Raw genomic sequence first — 22,090 nt, 5'->3', positions numbered from 1 at the left:
ACCACCAATTTTTCTTCTTATATATTATTCAAATCTCTCTCCCACTCATACTATTAACCTAGTTAATCATCAGCTCATGTCTGTACTTTTTCAAAGACCACCTACCAGCTTCACTCTTTCCAACTAATCCTCCAGGCTATTGCCAATGATCCAAAATGCAATGAAGCAACAAGTCTTTTAGCATAAAATGAAGTCCTTCTGATCTTCACAAAAGATCTGTATCTTTTCATATCCCAGCACTACCTTGCCTCCTTAAAAGGACATGTCTTCACATCTCCAAATGTGTGCAAATGAAGTTCTCTTTGAATAGAATGTCCTACTCTATCTGCTTGACAAATTCTCATTTCTCCTTCAAAAACCAGTTTAAAGAAGTTCAGTTCAAAGACCACCTCACTCATGAAGCCTCCCAAAACATCTCCAGGTTGAGGCCACCACATACAATATCTCCATTCCTCACTTCATTTCTTACATTTACCTAACTCTCCAAAAGCTTGTGAGCTCCTTGATGGCAAGAGTTTTTCATGTTTCATCAGGGCAGCCTCACAATGTTTTGCTCATTTAGGCACTAGATATTTAATGACTAAAGATACCAGAATCAGTCTCATTATTTTATAGACACATTACATTTATTCAGAAAGATAATATATAACTATCTTAAAGATAAAAAAATAAAGCTAACATTTGAAGATTAGGTGAGTTTCAGGTTACAGAATATAAAGCTAATAAGCAATGAATAGTTTTATTTAGAAATTATGCATATAAGCCACACATATTATAACCTGTAGCTTGCTAAGTTTGCCTCTACCTTTATCAAAGATAATTTTGTACTAACTATTAAGTATCATAATTTAGTTGGTAAGTGGAATTAGATAAGTAAGTGGGTCAATGCAAACTGTTACACACGAGTTCTTCCAATTTCAGAGTGAAATCTGAATTTACTCACCCAAAGTGAGTAAAAAAATAAAAGATTAAAGGAAAATAATTTCACTTAATTACCTTTTCATATAAACTATAATGAAAAGAAACAAGATAGGCTAAAATAGTATCTTTTTTCCTTAACATATTTTTAAGGCAGAAATTAAACCATTTGCTCAAGTCAAAGTGATCATATGAAATTTTCAGTTTGTAATAGCTATTAAAATTTTATCTTTCCATTTAATTTATTCTAAATTCTCTAGCAATAAAGTACTTTGACAAATAACACTTTTTTTTCTTTACAAAAAGTACTTTATGGATAGTAACATTCCAAGATGTTAAAATGATAAAAATGCTACCCAATCTATAAATGTTAAAAACTATTATAATAACATGGTGCTATGTAAACCGACCTGGGTCCATATGGAGGGGAAAGAGTGTGACCAAAGAAGTGTCTATATATATATCCATCCAACTTCTCAAACACTCCATCATTATCTACTTGATATTCCTTCATGTCTTTAAGATAATCTTTAACATCATTAACAAAGTCTGTGAAGAGCTTCTGATCATGTATAAAGACACCATTTAGGAAAAACTTATTGATGAACTGATCAAGTTCTTTCCAGTGATGAAAACTATCCAGTTTTTCTAATAAATACCTTTCAATTAACTGTCTAAATTCATCTATCCTTACAGGATTCAACACTTTCATATTAAAAAGGTTAATGGATTCCTGTTGAGCACATTCAAATACACCAGAACAAGACTTTCTGAAAGAATCAAAATTTGTACTACAGTCATGCTCAGAACTGCATTTCTGTGATTTTGTGTTTTTTCTAAATTCTTCAAAGTGAATTGGCTTTTCTTTCCTTCCCTCTCTTTGCATAGTAGGGCCTCTATTATTCTGGTTTTGTGTACGTGACTTATACTGTGGGTGTAAATATTCACTAAAGACTGTCGTTTTTTTAGCTGCTTCTTCTTTTGTTGCACCAAATCTTTTATTGCCCTTTTCATCAAAGATATTCTTGGTGGTATCTTTGAAATGCCTGAAAGTGGATTTAACTGAATCTGAAAATTTTTTCAGATTTTCTTTCACAGCTTCTTTAGCTTGTTTAATTTTTTCTTTATGATGTCTCACAAACTCCTTGGTAGAATTCTTCATGGCATCAAATGTTTCCTTAACTGAACCCAAAAATGTTTCCTTTGACTTATTTTTAGCCCTGTGGTTTCCTCTGCTCCCTTTCTTTTTTCCATCGGTTTCTTGTTTTACATTTTGATCTTTTGCCTCAATATACAGCCTTTCCCACAAATCAGAACGCTGCTGTTCAAAGTTTAGCTTCTGCTCCAGCTCAGTGAGTCTTTCCCGTAAGATTTCTATTTCCTTTTTTTCAGTCAATACATTCGGAGAGTCTGGGTTGCCATATGATTCACTAGAGCTTAACTGCTGGAGTTCCACCTTTAAAGCCATGGTTATCAGTCGTTCTCTCTCCAGTTCCTTCCTTAGCATCTTTGCTTCTGCCAAAAGAGTCTCCCTTTGATTAAGGAAGCTGTGTGTCTTCAGCTTTTCTTCTTCCAGATGCTGCTTAAGTTTCTGATTTTCTGTAACTAATTCAGTACCTGTCCCTTTATCTTCCAATAGCCTAATCTGTTCTCTTAGTTTCCTTAACTCTTCCTGTAATGAAGATAAGGCTTCTTCTTCCTTCTCCAGAGATATTCTTAAATACTGATTTTCTGTATCAAGGTTCTTTTTCTGAGTTTCAAAGGCCATCTTCTCTTCTTCAGTAAGGGCCCAACATCTTGCAAGGTTTTCCTTCAATGACTAAATTTTTTTAAAAGAGAAGAAAGAAAAATGTCAAATGCCTTATTTAAAAGCTCAATTTAAATCTGTAAGATGAAATCATATATAACCAATACTCATAAATTTTTAGTATCTATTTTTTTTAAGATTTTATTTTTAAGTAATCTCCACACCCAATGTGGGGCTCAAACTCACAACCAAGATCAAGATCCAAGAACCAAGATCGCTCTACCGAATGAGCCAGCCAGAAGCCCCACGTGTCTATTTCTGCAGACTACCCTTTATGCAGTATATGTATTTGTAGTGTATATGTATGTATTTCAAGATGTAAAAATAAGAAGGTTCATATGGAAGAAAATGCACAGCACAGAGCTACATCAAAATAATAACATAGCTGGGGCCCCTGGGTGGTTCAGTATGCAAGTGACCAATCCTTGATCTCAGCTCAGGTCTTGATCTTGGAATCATGAGTTCAAGCTTCACACTGGGCTCCATGCTGGGGTGTAGAGCCTACTTTAAAAAAAATTTTTTTTAATGTTTATTTAGTTTTGAGACAGAGAGAGACAGAGCATGAATGGGGAAGGGTCAGAGAGAGTGGGAGACACAGAATCTGACGCAGGCTCCAGGCTCCGAGCTGTCAGCAAAGAGCCCGACAGGGGGCTTGAACTCATGGACCATGAGATCATGACCTGAGCCAAAGTCGGAAGCTCAACTGACTGAGCCACCCAGGCGCCCCAGGGGTGTAGAGCCTACTTAAAAAATATATATAAAATGAAATGTTTCATTAAAAATAAATAAACAACAACAACAACAACACAGCATGTTGGAAGAATTTAAAGACCGGAAAAAATTAGCTATAGCCTAGTTTATCCCTAGTAAGATTTCTAAAATAGAACTAGGAGTACTTCTGATTAGTGTTTATTAGTGATTACTATTTCCCATAATCATATTAAAGCCTTAAATGGTTTCTAGGTCCACTTACAAGTTAGAAGAAAAGGAGACAGGTCTTCTATCTTTTGACTACAGGACTCTAATCTCTCCTGAGAAGTCTCCTAAAGAGAATTTAGGCAGGACTAGAGGCTTCTCGGACCCTTAAGTGAAGATAATTTTTTATAAAAATAAAATTATAGCTAGAAGTCAGCACCCTTGATAGAGAAAAAAAAACATGTTCAATTAGGTTTACAGAATTTTGCTGCATTTCAAAGTAGCCTTGAATGATCTTTCTTTCAAGATGTTATTAGTAATAAACTTTCACAAAACCAGCAAGAAACTAAACAATATGCTTAAACAAGTTAATTGTTATAGCATTATCTAATCAGAGTATCTTATGTATAAATCAGCAAATGACACTTAAATTTTACTTAATTTACCACAGACATTATGGTTATTCATTTGAATCAGACAAAAAAAAAATCTGATATACAAGAAACAAAAAAAAAGTCCTTTAAGAGAATGACAGGGGGTACCTGGGTGGCTCAGTCAGTTGGGTGTCTGACTTCGGCTCAGGTCATGATCTCACAGCTTGTGAGTTCGAGCCCCACATTGGGCTCTGTGCTGACAGCTCAGAGCCTGGAGCCTGCTTCGGATTCTGTGTCTCCCTGTCTCTCTCTGCCCCTCCCCTGCTCGCACTCTCTCTCAGAAAAATAAACATTAAAAAATTTTTTTTAAAAAGAGAGAGACAGAGAGAGAGACAGAGAGAGAGAATGACAATATTGGGGTGCCTGGGTGGCTCAGTCGGTTAAGCGCCCGACTTCAGCTCAGGTCATGATCTCACAGTCCATGGGTTTGAGCCCCGCATCGGACTCTGTGTTGATAGCTCAGAGCCTGGAGCCTGCTTCGAATTCTGTGTCTCCCTTATCTCTCTGTCCCACTCACACTCTGTCACTCTCTGTCTCTCAAAAATGAATAAATGTTTAAAAACATTTTTTTAATAAAAAAATTAAATAAAGAGAATGACAGTATTTCCACTTGAAAAATAACCATCTGAAATGGATGGTTCACTGTCTTCAGTCTTCGAAGAACAAATTAAAATTTAAAATTTCATTATCATCATTTTATCTGCTCTCCAAATGAGAGAGAAAACAAGTTTCATGTATGCAATGGAAGTGGACCACAGGGTAGTACAGAGTAATGTAGCATTATCTTTAAATGCAAAAGCATAAGGGGCCACAGAATGACTGCAGGGTATATTCTGCATTCAGTAAACTCCATAGTCTTGAATTAAGTGCCTGATAAGCAAATCCAGGGGCAGGTCTCCCATGAAGATCTTCAAAGCCACATTTAACAGCTGGAGATAAGAGATCTACAAGAACTGACTCAGTGAAGATCTATGCAGGGTCAGTCTCCTAAAAGTCAACATCATCCTATGGAACCAGAAACCACGATGGTAAAGAAGAAAATGGCTACTCTTTTTACAACATCCTTTGATCCAGGTAGGAAAAACTACACTATTAACAAATAACTTGAGTAGTCCCTGCCTGAAAGAATTCAGATGTCAAGTGGGATTCTTTTAAGGAAATGTAATGTGACCCTATAAGGAATACACACATCAACTGAAGGAAATTTAAAGGAATGGGAGAAAAAAGCAACAGTTTACTTTTCTACCCTGAGTTCTACAAGCCCTATGCCCTTCTTATGGATGAACCAGATAGGAGACCAGCTATCGTGCTGGTCCTCATACCCACACAGGTATTAAAAGAGCTGCTGGGTGGTAGGTAAGTTTTCGGTGGGAAGTAGAACATGCTCTCTCTTCCATCCGATCCAACAAGAAACCAAAGGAAAAAAAGGACTGGCTGATTACTTCATTTCCCTTGATGAAGGAAAGATCTTAGAGGCTACAAACTCCTCTTTCTCACTGATTGGAAATGTTTTGTTCAGTTCTATAAAAATAATGCTAATAATAACAATGTTTTCTATATATATATATATCAATTAAAAATGTTAATTACAATAATCAGAAATAACATCTTTGGTGTCAGATAAATTCAGCTCTGCCAGTTGCTAGCCTTGGAAAAGTTAGCTTTTTTGAACCTCTTTCCCATCTATGAAATGAGGTTAATACTTGCTTAATTCACAGAGCTGTGGTGAGCAATAAGAGTAATACTGTATGTGAGGTACTCACAGCAGTGACTAGGACACAGTAAGTAATCTACAATTACAATAGTATATTTACTCACTAATAATCTTCTTTGTACTTGTATCTGAACAGCACAATAATTATTGGCTAACAAGTCTTTTTTATAAAGTTTGTTAGTAGTACCTACCTTATAATCTATAAAAGATTCTTGTTCCTGTTGACATTGGGAAAGATAATCCTTCATATCATTCAATTCATCTTCATGTATCTTTCTGACTAACTGTTGACGCTTCTGAATCTGAATTGTGCCTGAAAAATGAGTAAGTAAAATCTCATGATGTCATTCATCAAATGGTGGTAGATAAATGTTAATATAAATCAGGCCAAGTAGGTTAATGCATTTTTTTTTTTAATTTAGCACACATCAACAGATACTTAAGCAGTTCACTATCCTTTTGATTAAAACAAGCCAGTCTACCATTAACAAGGGCACTCAAGTTTGTTGTTTTTGAGAGATGGCTGAGGTATAAAAAAATGCTGTCTTCAACAGGGAAACAAACAAACCATGAAATCCATTCACAGGATATAATCAATAAGGAAAAATAAAAATGTCTATTTTTTCTCACTACATTTTGCCTAAATGATGTAACACAGCCCAAAAGGTATAGCAAGGAAAATAATTGGCTGTGATTACCTACCCTTCTCACAGCCAAATCTTTTAAAAATTCTGCATTAGTTAGGTCTGTGCTAGAGTGCCACCATCCCCATCCCAGCAGTGAAAAATCTTAAACCAACTAGGAGTCTCTAAGTTTTCACCCTAAAAACCAAAATGTTAATTTGCCAAGACATGCTGTTGACATGCTGCTACATTCCTCATGCATGAGAGAGAAAAAAACAAAATAAAACACTAAGTCAAAAATAAGGCAAAAAGGGGTGCCTGGGTGGCTCAGTCAGTTAAGCATCCAGCTCCTGATTTCAGCTCAGGTGATGATCTCACGGTTTGTGGGATTGAGCCCCATGTTGGGCTCTGCGCTGACAGTGTGGAGCCTGTTGGGATTCTCTCTCCTCTCTCTGCCCCTCCCCAGCTCATGCGTGCAAGTGCACGCTCTCTCTCTCTCAAAATAAACATTAAAAAAAATAAGGCAAAAGGCATTTGGCAACCATGACATTAACATCTACACTGGAATTCTATTATGTAAAGACATCACAGAATTTGGAATGAAAGGATGTAATGATAGTTTACTACTTCTTCCCCTACTGCTAAAAAAAAAAAGAACCTTTGATTTCTTCAATAATCTTGAGAAACAGTAAAGAGAAAACTTTCGCCAAATCATAAACAACTGTTACCAGCTCTGATATTCTTCTGTTAGGGTTCACTTCCTCTCTTTTAATTTTCCAATTTATAAAAGCATGGTAAATTTGTTTCAATATTACTCAAAAGAATTTCAGATTTTTTAAATGTTGAAAATTCATTTGTAGTTCCCCAAATAACAGAAAACCTCTTTGTTTTCAAACTGCTGACAGGATGAATTCCTTCACCCCCTTGGAAAATAACCTAAAACTATGTGTTGAGATCTGAATTTGCAGTACTATTACACAGCATGCGTTGGACATCTGTCTTAATGTAGCCTGATTTACCTCCTCTGCTATAGTCCAGCCAGTCTTCTCACTGCTCCCAAACCCAGCAAAGTTTACATTCAGATTATCATGTTCTCCGTTGCTGCCACATTCCACTTTCCTTCTACCTAGCATAAGCATAAGACCAGACCCGGCTCAAATCCTACCACCTCCAGGATGACTCAGTAAGTATAGCCTTTGAGCTATAATCCTTGTCTGTGCCACACAACTTAGTGCTTAGTTATATTCTGTTACAATGTCTGAAGAGCAGGGTAGCCTATCAATACTTAAAGCAACTCCATGAGAAAATCGAATCAACTGAACTCCACTGTTGATTTAGAATATGGATAGCCGACATGTATAAAAAGAGTAAGGAAGACAGGTGCTTCAAACATGAAAAATTTTTTTAACTTTTGTAAGCACTTTCAGAACCTAAAGCAGTACCATATTATCTGTAGTACATTGTTTTACTATCCTCACTCCTGCTGGTTTTCCTTTCCTTCTAGGAAAGGTCTGATTCTCCAAGCTCATACAGAGCCAAGCTTGGTCAATGTACGGAGTGATTCACTTAATGGGATGTTTTGTTACATAATTAGTAACCAAATGATAGATTATGGAATGCAATGATTAATTTCATGGTGCATGAGAAATTCAAACTGGCTCTGAAATCAACTCAAAAGAGCTCTTAAAGTGTTGAGATAAGTGCCAGAATTAAGAAAAAAATGTGATGTCCTTTAAATAGTGACCTTGAAAAACTGTCAGAGAAGTTTTTATATGTTCACCGAGCTAATCTCATCACGATGCAGACCTATTTCATATTACCCAGGCCTTTCATATTCCAAAAAGATGCTTTTAAAAAGTATAAGAAAATGTTTTATTAAATATAATCATTAAAGTAAAATTTACAAGTAACCAAAATTTTAAACAGAGCAGTAGTTTCCTAATTTTGAAAGCACTCCTTTCTAAGTTATTCTTTCCACTAAATGCTTAAAGGTCATGCAACTGGTGGGGTTTTAATGCAATTTGGATTAACATTAAATCACTGTCCAATTTTTTTAGTAAGAAAAAAAAGATTAAGAGAAGACCTTCTCCTTTGTTACCTCCATGTTTACCTGTGGGGAAAGAAATCATGCTCAAAAAAAACATTCATACATTTGTTCCAGCTAGAAAATAACAAAATTAAGCATATATTTCAAGTCAAATCTCATTACAACAAACTTCAAGGGAGGATACAAATTACAGTATCTCAGTACTAAATTCAAGCAGATATCCACCAGGAGTCTAAATGTTAATTTTTTAATATAAAGTTAGACAAGAAGAAACACATTTTATTGACTCTGACTTTAAACAAGTATTGACTGTCTTACTTATTCTAACATTACACTGTGTTGAATAATGTATCTTTTCCAAAAATTAACATATGGTGCATTTTGCATTAAGGTACACATTGTTGAAAGGAACTAGCAAAACAGGAATATTCCAAAAGTTAAACTGTGGATCATATCAGCAAAACTCAGAAGTTCATGTAAGGCAAATTGAAATCTGTAAAAGTGACAAGATCTAAAACATTTGCTTCATGTGTTTTTTTCAAAATTCTAATACAGAAAAGAGTGTGAATGCTCAGTTCTCAAACAGTCTTATCTTTGTAGAAACAATCACATTAACTAAGATTCAACAGTTAGGCTCCCAAATGAAAAATAACACCATATGGAATTCCCTCCTCTTTTCATCCAAAACACTTTTAAGGGCTTTGCATTAAAGATGGTCAATATACATAAACACTAACAAGAACAACAATGAGAAAAGTACAATAATAAATTATAAAAAAATAAATTCTCAATTCATATGGATCATGGAAGCAGCAACAAATGTCACAAAATATAATGTCTGCATAAAACCTGAGGGGAAAAATAATGAGCACCAATTATTATGACATTTCAAATATAACCATTTCAACTGAGATTTAAATAATCTTCCAAATAAAGCCACAATTAAAGCTAGTTTGTGATTCTAAATTAAAATGATGTCCCTTGTGGTAAGCACTTCAGACTTTTAATCTTTTTCTTTAAAGAAAAAAAAAAAACATGGATGCTACATTTCTTAAATAAATACCACCAAACTTCAGTGAAAAACAGCTTTGTGAGATAGGCAGCACTATCCTCATTTCCAAATGAGAAAACTGAGGCTCAAACAGATGGCAAGCTTTGCAAGGTTATATATTTAATGAGGACACTGAAAACAGATTCCAGAATTCCTCACTCTTAGTAAGGGTCCATACACTAGACCATCAATTTTTATATAACCAATTTTCAAATACTTACCATAGAAATGTCCAAATCCCATGCTGATTGCAATCACCAGAGCAAGTATAACACATTTATTGAGACCGCTGCTGAACTGGCGTTTATGCAACTCCTTAGAGGGTTCGGTTTCTTGTTCGGGGAGTAGCCGTTCTTCAGAGTCAGAACTAGAAACAGTCTTCTTCCTAACACGGCGTCGTCTAAAGGCAGGACTAGGCTGATGACTGGTCTCATCGCTACTTGATTCGTCATCGCTAGGCTGGGATGAAAATACTATTTTAAAAAGAAAAACGTAAATATTAAAAATTTTAGAATAGTTTTTCTAGTAAATATGATTTAGAATAATCAATGCCATCCCTACATGCCCTTTTACATAAGACAGCCAAAAACAAAAACAAAAGAACACAAACACTCAAGTTTTCAAGTTTATCAACATAAAGCCATAAACATCAAAGATTTCAACTGTGATACACAAGAATCAATCATAGTCTGTGCCTTTGAGGGTCTATCTGGTTTTATTTTTCAAACCTCTCTTAAAGTTTATACTGTTAGAACAATCATTCTCATAGTCTATTAAATTTCTTTGCTATTAGAACCATAAACAGATACTGTTTCTGGAAGGAAAAAAAAAAACTGTCAATCTCTTCTTTCAATTTCAAATAGAGGCAATTTAAGCTCAACTGTTGAAGGGACACAGGGAGGTATACAAACAGTTCCTGTGACTTACAAAGTACAACAACTACCTAAAGTTTTCTTGGGTATATCTGGACCCTAGTTTCATTTCCATTCCTTGAGTCCACAATCAAGGTTCAAAGCACTATAGTTTAACACAGGTATCCAGAAGTCAGATGAGCCCTTCCCTTCGACTGCCACTCTTACTAGAAGGTTATTAATTTTACCCTCTAGTAAATATGTCAGCATGAGGAAGTGACACAACAGCTATCTCCGATATTAAGGACTAGTCTGGTGCTGCTCCTTTATGAAAAGAATAGTAAAGAACAACAACAACAACAACAACAACAACAAAAAGCCACAAGAAATCTCAAGTCCTGGTATATCCACTAAAAAAATCACCTTTGGTTTTTTCAAATTTATAATTTGTTAACACCGCTCCATCAATCAATAAACTATATGTTAACACAGAAGGTTAGATAGCTTGGTAACAATTTCCACAGGCCAGTTAGAGGAATAAAAAAAAAAAAAGCACCAAAAGGATAAATGTGAACCTCAATGTTATACAAAGAGCTCCAAAATAACAAACATTCATGCTTCAAAAAAGTAAAATGGTTCTTCAGAAGACAGGATAACCATGCCACAGGAAAGTTGGTGACTTAGGTTAGGCAATACTTTTTAAAGACGGATCACAGAGGAATTCAGGTAACTTTCACACTGACAACAACAAACACAAAGACAAAAAGAACTACTGAATGAACGAATATTCCTAATATTTAGTGATACAGATGCCACTGAGAGATCTTTTGGTCATGACCCTTATGCCCATCATGTTTATCTGGTTATTCTTGATCACTAGTTTTTCCCAGATGCCGTCGCCTCAGCTGTGAGGTTACATTTCTTGGACAAAGAGAAAGAAAGGAAGACTTAAACAAAGCATTACATAATACAAAGGCATTCAAGATCATGGTTGGAGCATTTAAGTCAGACTCTCTGGCAATATGTATTAAGATGGATAAATGCAAAAACAATTTGTCAAGATTCCTTTCAAATTTCATTTGAAATGTCACAAAATTAAATTTATTTAATTTAATTCTACATTAGCATAGCACCATCATTATATATTCTAAGTAAACAAGGCAGCCTAATCTATATTAATAAATTCACCTCCTTATCTAATGCTTCCATCTTTTTTAACCCATACATAGGACAGCTAAAATATCTTGGTTTTAAATTTCTTCCAAAGCTTAATTTGGCCCACAGTCCAAGATGCAGGCAACGCAAAGGCATGCAGTAAGCTCAGCCAGCTTTATTACAAGACCAATTTGAACACCTGTTTAGAGTATCACAGATGACAACAGATATCTTTAAAGCACTAAGTAAATAGTAAATGTGACTAGGCACACTCAGCTCTGGAAAAGCTGATCAGATTTAGTCACACCACCTTGGAAAGCGAGTTGGCTAGGAACATGGTGTTTCAGCTGATCATCCCATCCCCTTATGCATTCAGGAATCTTCCACAGCTTCTCCCACCACCTTTCTTTTGTGAATAAACAGGAAAAAAAGATGTATAAAGCTTTGTTATAAAGACTAAAAAGGAAAAAGAGAATTGAAAATACTTATTTTAATTATCACTTAACATCGTTATTTGTGCTCCATCAAAATTTTACAATCATGCCTTTTACAAAAAACATATGCAATAAAAACTTTTCTACAGCTACCAACTTTGCTTTCTTGGGGGAGAATCCTCTGGCAGCAGTGGACAGTATTCTCAAATAAACAAAAAGTATATTGTCCCAAGAATCTAATTTAGAAGAAGAAAAAACCTGAAGATGAAATCCTACAGAGATGGAGAAGGGAAAGGAAAATCAAAATAACCAGGAAATAGGTAGTCAGGAATTAAACCAAGAAAAATAGGAGATAAGAGAGAGAAAACAAGACTCTTAGCAATGGATTTCTATATAGTATTTTCAACGTAATCCAAAATGTCTTTTTCTTATTACTTTGTAATACTTTATTGAAATAACTTACTCCTTTCGGAGAGATAGCAATGGATAAAAATACTCCTAATAAAATATTTCTCTTAACTGAAACTGTAAAATCCCCAAGAAGTCCAAGTTCAGAATGGAGATAAAAACTAGAATAATGTGCTTTGAAGTGTCCAAATTCCTGAGAAAAATTGTTTATAGCATCAATTTCTTAGATGTCTGATCGGACTCTTCTGCTACTCCTGCTCCAATGTGACTACTTTTTCTGGCCCATGAATATTCTCAAATTAAACCAGCATCTATAGTTTTCCAAAAAAAGGAAGGATGGAAAGAAAGAAGACTACTTGAATACAGCATGAATCCTGGATTTAAACAAAATAAAATCTGATGAACAAAAAAGGTTCTAAAATCATTTCATTAGTCCTTGTAATATATGTACTACGTATACATTCTGGCAAAGGCTGACCACCACTAAGAATGCCAGTTGAGTATTTAAATATTTGAATGAAAAGCTCTTGTATACTAACTGAAAATAACTCACCATTAAACGAGATAGCTAAAAATCTCTAGTTGACATTTTTTTAGCTTAAAGTGGAATAAGAGAAATTCCATTTGTCTGATTCTGGCAAATGTTAAGTATTAAAGAGTGGTAAATTCTAAGAAAATGATCCAAAATAGACACGTCCCTATTTTTCCATCAAATTAGGACATTTTGGAATCCCTTAGCAGTGCACCAACTTGTCTTTCCCACAATTCATCCTTGAGCTACTGCTCAAGTTATTGGTTAATAAGTGTGAGTTAATTCCAGGTCTGTTTATCTTCCAGTAACTTTGTGTCTAAATATTTATGTCCATGTGAAAAGACGTTATTATATACATCCCTCCAAATGAGCCAAAGAAATATAGAAAGGAATTAGCTCAGTAACTCACATTTTAACTTCCAAATCATTATCTGAACAGTAGGCATGAACTGCATTAATAATATGACTTAATAGGAACCTTTCATAACTCAATCTAAAATGAAAGATACAAAGGTCAGAGGCTTTGGGATGCTGCTGTGCTGCCAGCTCTTTGAACCCTGTTTAGCACATAGTAGCATCCAATAAATGTTTGTTAAACGATTAATAACTGAAAGGATCTAAAAGACTTCAATTAATAAGCTTATTTCTAGAATATAAAATTTGTACCACTGTAAGTAGAAACCTTAACTTTCTCCTGTTTTTAGTTACAATGGCACAATCTCCCACCCTTAAAGATCTAAAAAATGTATCAAATGCATTTGAGTGTTTCAGACAGTAACAAATCTCCTTGAAGATATTTTTTTCATCTTTCACTTAATAAAAGATGTTGTTATTTATCGTTATAGCAATTGTACTCTAAGCCCTACAATGTAAGAAAACACCAGATTTAATAGCAGGTTTTACAAAAAAAATCTCAAATATATTAAAAACTTGACCACTATATATATAAAAGGTGGTCACAGGAGAACTTAATCTGTCATCAGTGTATTCTTTATGCAGTTCTTACCAGTTTCTGGCTGACAGAATGTATACTGGCTGCTAGAAGAAGAGCCCATGTTAAAGTCTTCTGGACTCTGTGCTTCTTCAACAATGATAGCTTCCTGATTTCCCATTTCTTCTAACTTAGGTGGCTCAAGGGTAACAATATCAGAATCATCACTGACAGTTCCAAAATAGACATGGTCTTCCGACGACTTTTCTTCTCTCTGGGGAATAATTTTAAAAACAGTAAATTTAACAATTATTTAAGAGCCTTATGTTTTCTATGCAGTTCAAAGTGTACAACAGTACTTAAGTGCTATGGTAATTTAGGCTTAAAATAAAAGATATGAGTCCTGCCCAAAAGACAAAGATTACTCAGGAGTAGACTCATCTTTCTGATTGAAAACACCATCAACCCCCTTGATGATTATCTCTGTCAGAATTAGATCAAACTGCTGCCTAATTTTCATGGGCTACAGAAACTAAAAAGCTCACCTTTAAAACACAAGGACCATGGAAAAGAGGATTCATTTCTCACCAGTTCCATGGGTTTATTCGAGCATAATTCTATAGTCAGGAAGCCCGTAAAAGACTGATTACAAATTTCTCTGGTTGCATATGTAATAAATTTCAATAGCTATGCCATGTAAAAATCATATAAACTAGTTTTATCTAGAAGTCAAGTAAAACACCAAAAAACAAGATTTTGTTTGTTCTCAAATTTAAAAACGAATCTTCATTTTTAGAGATCAGTCCTAATAACTTAATTTCTCAGTATAATTCAAGAATGTAATCTACTTCAAAGTAAAATTATATTGGAGAATAAATGAACAGATCTTTCACACATTTCCAAGAAATTACTTTTGTAAATTAAAAGGCATTTCACTTAAGAGTTGAAACAGAAGCTAACGCTAATCATAAAAGTGACCAATCTGTGGAATCTCAAAATTTTTAATAAATGTTGCATAATTCAAAGAGGAATAAAAGTATAACTAGAAAGGGAAACCTTAATTATTCCTTAATATTCCCTAAGGAATATTGCTTACCATATATCCACAGAGTAAAACACATGTTTACCTCAAGTGCCGACTTCGTTTCCTCCAAAGCTGGATAAGCAGTTTCTCCCATTAACACTGTGCCATTTTGGCTACTCTCTGATATAAAGCAAAGATCAATTCAATCAATTATACTTAACTTTTTATAGGCCACATATATTATAATCTGAGTACATAAAATCTATTCCTAATTTTGTAAGTGGATTTAATGAAATGTCATATACAATCATAACATCACTCTACTGTTGCTAAAAAGATCTCTGTATTTCAAATATAATTATTTGAAATTGTCAGAGGATAATTTTAGATACCGAACTGAACTCATTTAAATTCTACTAAAAAAACAATACAATCTCTAAGTAAACAACATAATCTCTACTGTACAATACCAAAGTACTAAATTTAAGGTGTTTGTAAAAATCTGTTAATATGGGAAAACATTTTTCAGACATCTGATGGTACATTTCCTGAACTCTTAGTTTATTCAGAATTCCTAAAAGTAGCACTATTCTAATGACTGTCAATACCTGGTAACTCAACAAACAAAACTACAGCTTCAAATTATGAGTTCTTTGCCATGAAAAGGACTATAAAAAATAAGGATTCAAAAGAACACAGAAAAACAAAATGTCACTATAGGAGATATATTTTATAAGAAACTCCTCAAAGAAAAAAATGTACAAAAAAACCCCTAGAGTTCATACAATTCTATTTTTCATACAAAAGGCTATAAAATTTTCATAGAAGTTAAAAATATTAAAATAATGCATGATAAACATAAATTTTATGCACAGCCAAGAACATATACCAAACGTTATATGCATTTGCATATTTTATTACATTAATTTAAGAAGATTATTATTAATTTTATCAATTTTTATGTACAGCAGTTATCTCCAGATAAAAAGAATTAAGGGTGACTTAAAATTTGTTTTGTTCATCATTTTTTTCTGTCATTAATGTGTGTATTTCTCATAGAATTTAGTCCCTCCAAAAAAAACAGAGAAGGAAAAAAAAGAAAAACTTTGCCATCTGTATGTGTTACATAGCCCTTAATAGAGTATTAATCTGAAATTAAGTCTTTCAGCAAAGGTGGACTTGGGTCCAAGAACTCCCAAGGAAGTCTGGAAATACTTTTACATATGTGAGTACGTGTATTTCTTGGGAGAAAAATCTGACCTTCAAAGATGAGGATCACTGTTCAAATGAGAATAATCAATACACAGGCTGAAAACAAGATTAACAGGTATAATCCATCATTACTTCTAGACATGACGCATCCACTTTATTCTCCTGAGGAGAATATGTTCTATTTACATTTTAATGCAATTTTTTAAAACTGTTTAAGAATTCATTTAAAAATGAAGAGTAAAGCAGTTAAATGCCTTTTTTACCACCTCTAACCAAAAGTAATTTGAAGTGTGATGCTAACCAGAAAAGAGTTTAGTAAATCTCTTGTATTTTGTACATCACTAGTCTTAAAATTAGTAGTGTTTAGTTACTGGTTACACTTGCATTATCAAAGAGTTTATACGGAGGCTGAAATACATACTACAGCTGCAAATAAACCACTGGTTGGTGTCACTACCCAATCCACACGAAAATTTTAGTCATTTAGTGACCGGATCTGATTAGCCAGAAAGGCTGCCTGACTAGAAAGAATGCAAGATTCACACTATTGTTCACACATCCTATTTAAAAAAAATAAAATCAGACTCCTTTTAACATCGTACCTCCTTCCTCTGATTGCAATACTTGTAGCTCCTCTTGCTCTAAAGATGTGCATTCTGGAGCGAGCTCACAGCTGTCACTGGCTGTGCCATGTTCAGAATTCACCATCTCTATATCAGACCCCTAGGGAAAAAGTGATCATCAGTTATATGTCTATCAAATCAAGCTCAAAGCTGGGTTTCACTACATGTAGATGCTTCCATTGTTAAAAGTCCTGGATGCTGCCATACTTCAAAGGGAACAGTATCTAATCTGACTACCTTTTATTCAATTTAGTCCATAATGGCCTATGTCAGGGAAACAGCAGAATGGAATCACAGGGTTAGATTCTAAGAGAAGTCAGCCAAAAGTCAAATGCTGTACTCTATTTTATAAGCCCAAGCAATTAATTTGATCACAGAGGGTAGGTTTTTAAGCTTTGCTATTTCTATTAATTTACTTCTACTCAACATTTACGAAGGTACTATGCAAGGCACTTTGTCATGTGTTATGAGGTATAAAAACCTCAATTCCAAAATTCAAATTTGCAACCTATTCAGAGAAATTTCCACATGCAAATAACTATTTACTATGGCAATGTAGAACTAAAAGTCTAAAGGCAAGGATTAAAATGTATCTATAGAATTGATGGAGTAAATTTTCTCTATAAAATTTTAGATTATTCTTTATTCTTCCAAGGTTGTCCTCCCTACTTTGATGTCAACTACCTTCTCTTTAAGAAAATAGTGGACCTTACAGTTTTTTCTCATACCTTAATTAGTAAAATAAAGTTAACCACTAAGTTGATTCTACCTATCCTCATGCCCCTCTCCCAATTTTTTGTGATTTACTGATCCATGAAACTGAAAGGTCTAAGTTCTCCTAATATACATAACTCAAAACAGCAAAAATTAAAAGAATTCATTAAAGGAGTAGGTTTTGAGTTTAGTCCTAAGGAGAATTCTGAATGTTAAGACTCTGGGAATGCCTAAAGTGGTAGGGAAATGACAGAAACAGGGTAGGGCTGAATTGGGGACTGCAAGGGACACAGGTTCTGGCCTAAAACAGAATGGGAGCAATGGAAAAGGAAAGGAAACACATGTAAGAGACATTAGCAAGAAAGAGTAGAACTGGATAACTAGATACAGAGGGAAGAGGGATGAAAATACGAATCTGATCTACTCTGTGACAAGATTATCTCCAACAGAAGCACCCTAATGACACACTTGGCTAAGTGCATGAGAGGCTTCCTGCCTTGCTTCACAATGCAGAATCCTAAGTAAGACTCCCACAGCTTCCTTGTTCCTATAATGTTAATTATCCTTGAAGGAAAAGTTACTGCTATGGGAGCTGATCTAAGCTTTGTATAAAACAGGTTAAAAACAGAAAAGTCACTTATTTAAAAAAGAAACCACCCCAATCTCAATTGGTACAGCTGCTATTAAATTTTCCAACTATACTACAGGAAAAAAAAAAAAAAATCCTTCTTTGGTTAATAGTGATTTTTAGAAGACAGGAGTAACCAACTGTCTAAGCCTTAAATTATCAAAGTAATTATAAAAAATACCATTTAAAACTTTTATTAGTCAAGGAAAACAAGTCAAGCCTTAAGAGATCCTAAAAACAAATAGGAAAACTGTAGACAAATCCATTAAAACTTTAAATATAGATGACTTTTAACTTATTGCTTCTATTTATCAGTATTTTATGATTTTTCTACAATGAACATATATTACCAATGTGGAAAAGAAATTAATGCTTATTATATACTAGTCATATAACATCATACTTCTGTAAGAATATTCATTTTTTTAAAGAGTTCTGGCCATAGCCTTGTTTCTGTCAAGTTCTGCTAATAACATAACATAACATAACATAACATAACATAACATAACATAGCATACCAAAAGTAGAACATATGTTCTCCATGCTCCTTTCTGGTGTGTTTAAATGCAGCCAACATTTCCTAGTTATAAAATTTGGCCAAATTGCTTAACCTCTCTAATCTCTAGTTTTCTCAACTATGAAATGAGAATGAAAACAATCTATACCACAGATGGTTGTTTACAATTCTAAAAGAATGTAGGTAAGGTGCAGGCCCTACACAATAATAAACCTTCAATAAATATTTGCCTAATGTCTCAAAGCTGAGGAAAGCAATGTACTATAATGCAAAAGATACTGCTCGTTAAGAGTTTTCAGTAGTGAAGTTTCATATGGGTGCAAAAGTGTCCAAGCTATGGACAATGGAACCTTAGGCTTCAACGTAAAAAAAATAATGGCCTTCAAAAAGCCCAGCTTACACCACTAACACTGTAATATTACAAATTGCCTTATTTGTATTAAATAGCATTAGAAGTATTAATAGCATATTAAATATTAAGGTATTAAATAGCATACCCCATGTATTGAAGTATTAAATAGCATACCTCATGATTGATGACAGTCCAACCACAAGATGAATCACTGTCACTGGAATTTTCAGACATTTTTCAGATCTACAAATATAAAAATATATTGACATGTGGGGTATATTTTTAAAAATTCTATAGGAAGCACTACATGTGATCTAGTATGAAAAGTGGCTTGCTGCCTTCCAGGTGAAAGTGAGACAACCCACCCACAGAATTATCATACAGGGCATATAACTGCTTATTTCTATGAACAAATACAACCAAACTTTTAAGACAAGAGAACCTCCTCAGTTAGACTATACGGACAGTCATATTGTTGGAATAAAGAAATAAGGTCTGAAAGAAAATGTAGGATTTGGCCAGGCAGAACTGAAGGGAAAGGAGAAGCCAATTTGACTCTGTGAGTAAATCAAGGGTTGAGAGACCAAATAGCGGAAGAGCTCCCAGGCCAAGCAAAATGAAGTCTATTGTGTTGGCAACATGAAGCAATACAGATTTTTCAAGCAGGGAAAGAATACGATCAAACAGTTTTTATGAAAATAACTATGTCAGCAATACTCTACCTGAATTAAAATAAAGCAGGGGGAGGGGGGAGACCAGAAATGGGTTAGAAACTTGAGGTCATTGACAATAACCCAGACTCAAGTCCTAAAGCAGTATATATATTGGTCACTCTACCTGGTTTGTTCTCCCCTTTCTATCTGAAACTCCTATTTAAACTTCAAAACCAAGCTAATCAAATGATATTTTACTGACTTTGTTCAACATATTTAAGTCCTATAAATGCTCCTATTATTGTACATACACTGAGAACACATTAAATTCAAGTTGAATTCGCATTTCTAACAGAACGCTAATGCAGATAGTTCAAAATGGAAACAGTGCTCATTTACAAACAGGCCAAAAAATATTGGTCTGAATCTTCTATTAGTGATTCTGGAAAAATTAACATCTTAAAATGAGAAAATATAAAGAGGTGCTTGGACACTAATAATATAAAAATTAGCATGTATTCACACGAATTACTCAAAACCTAAAATGAGATACAAAGATGACTGTGTGACTTATACTGTCATGCTAGAGCATTTTCTAGTAAGTCACCTGATTATTTGATTTCCTACCTACAACTGATTAGGGCCCAGGCAGTTTATAACTCCATAAATGTAAACTATTCCAATAGAGAAGATTACCCCAAAGGCTATAGCACTCCATATTAAGCCATTATACAATTCCCAATTCCTCATTGAACCAGTTTTTATGAGTTTAAAAAAAAAAAAAACTTTGATACATTACTATTTGTACTTGAATTCTTTTATAACAATTTGAAAATTATGAGCTGGCATATGAGACTACACAAAAACTGAGCAATTAACTTCACAGGAGGAAAGAGGAATGGTCAAAGAAGTCTTTATGAGGTTACAATGTTTTTTAGACATGGGAGACAGCAAGTTTTAACTGAATTAGTTGCCAAAATTTAAAAGTTGAGAGATTTCACAAAAAAATAAAGTTGTTTCCCCTTTAGAGATGACACTGGATGTCCCAAAAGAACAGAAAAAGCATTACAGAGCAAAAACAAAGGCAGAAAAAACTAAATATGAAAGTTCTAAGCAAGGCAATTAATCTAGCATGAGTGTAATGTTAAAGAAATCAGGTATGAATCTTTAAAAGTGCATATATTAAGATGAGGTAGCAAGCAATTAAAGAGCCCTAGACCTGGGAGATGCAAGCCATCCGAGCAATACTCCCTGGAGAAGATGAGTATACATTTAACCAGGATTCATGAATGGGAGGGAACAAAGAAAGGACAGGGTTAGGAAAGATTTGAAAAGACATCAAAGATTTTTGTTTTAAAGGATTTAATAACCAAATACAGAAGGGAGAGAGTGTTGGTAGGATAACTCCCAGGTTTCTGGTTTAAGTGACTGGGTAGTTGGAAAAACCATGGAACAAGAAGTAGGATAAAGAAAACTACCTGAAGCCTAAACATTCTTCCTTCCTGTGAAAGCTTCTAACCTTCTTTATAACCCACATTCTCAATACTGCTTCATCTCACCTCTGAGACTTACCAGTGCTTTACTTTCTTAATAATCTTCCAAAACTTGTGGGTTGATTACCAAACCCAGAGATATTTAGTGTGTACATAGCTCCTACTTTTCTCTAGGTAATTTCCATTTAAACGGCTCTTTTAAACAGGTAGTTCCTAGCTTTCGTTTTCTAACAAAGTACTCTAGTAGCTCAGGTGTTCAAATTAACAAAGCCAACATTTCAAAATAAAGTTATATACATTGCTAAACTGGAACAACTTGAGCATATTTGAGATTTTCAAATCAAGGAGCCCCATTAAATCAGGCTCCAGTTTAATTCTTAGTTTACTCATCTGGAAGGAAGGACAAATTTGACATCCAGTCCAAATGAGAAAAAAAGATTCCCTACTGGACATAACATCAGAGAAACAGTTTGGCTAAGTAGAATTCAGAGCCTTACTAAAGAACCCACTTAAGTCAGCAATTCTCAAAAAGTTGGGTGCACTGCAATTAAAGCAAAATTTTAAAAACTGAGCCCCACCCTAAATACACTGACTCTAAAAGGTGCCATTGTATATGAACCTCCTCTTTTGTCAGTGACCTTCCTAATATGATAATTTTATTATATTATTCCTTTAACATGCTAAGATTTTCATACTGTCTTCAGGGTAATGCCCAAAGGTACTGAATATCTAATGTTTCATCTCTAGCATCTCATCCTCACTCCATTCATTCCCTCTTTGCTCAGACTTTGATACCCTAAAAGGCTTGACATTGCAGATATTCTGATCAGTTCCCTAGCCCCTTACCTCAACCCAAACTCCTGTGCCTGTCCTTCCTATCTCATCCCCAAAGACTAGTATTTTCCCTAATCTACCGCTTAAGAGAATGCTGTGCTGTAATTGCTTATTTACTTGCCTATTATATAATCCCAACACACAAGCACAGTGCTTGACACATATTAGGTACTCAAAAAGAAGAAAGGCAGATTGCTGGATGATGATGCAGTTAGTAACA

General features: G+C 34.4%; 1 protein-coding gene across 9 annotated transcripts in view; it reads right to left on the bottom strand.

Annotated features, from left to right (window-relative positions):
- Positions 1-22,090, bottom strand: part of CCPG1 (cell cycle progression 1) — a 42,683-nt gene that overhangs the window by 2,047 nt on the left and 18,546 nt on the right. For 4 of the 9 annotated variants that reach the window (XR_006704682.1, XM_045449674.1, XM_045449676.1 and 1 more), the window contains exons 2-8: positions 19,065-19,133; positions 16,659-16,779; positions 14,948-15,024; positions 13,896-14,094; positions 9,731-9,982; positions 5,980-6,101; positions 1,329-2,737 (exon numbers count right to left, since the gene is read on the bottom strand). Coding sequence is in view for 7 of the 9 variants with exons in the window: in XM_045449674.1 (XP_045305630.1) it covers positions 1,329-2,737; positions 5,980-6,101; positions 9,731-9,982; positions 13,896-14,094; positions 14,948-15,024; positions 16,659-16,779; positions 19,065-19,124 (2,240 nt within the window). In the remaining 2 variants the exon portion in view is untranslated. Of the gene's footprint in view, positions 1-1,328; positions 2,738-5,979; positions 6,102-8,509; positions 8,522-9,730; positions 9,983-11,825; positions 11,922-13,895; positions 14,095-14,947; positions 15,025-16,658; positions 16,780-19,064; positions 19,134-22,090 lie in introns of all 9 variants that reach the window. The other 5 variants (XR_006704681.1, XM_045449670.1, XM_045449672.1 and 2 more) reach the window with 3 other exon arrangements.

The sequence above is a fragment of the Leopardus geoffroyi genome, chromosome B3, assembly GCF_018350155.1.
Source record: "Leopardus geoffroyi isolate Oge1 chromosome B3, O.geoffroyi_Oge1_pat1.0, whole genome shotgun sequence".
Taxonomy (NCBI): Eukaryota; Metazoa; Chordata; class Mammalia; order Carnivora; family Felidae; genus Leopardus; species Leopardus geoffroyi.
The sequence above is the reverse complement of the archived record's forward strand: the minus strand, read 5'-3'. Positions and strand labels throughout refer to the sequence as shown.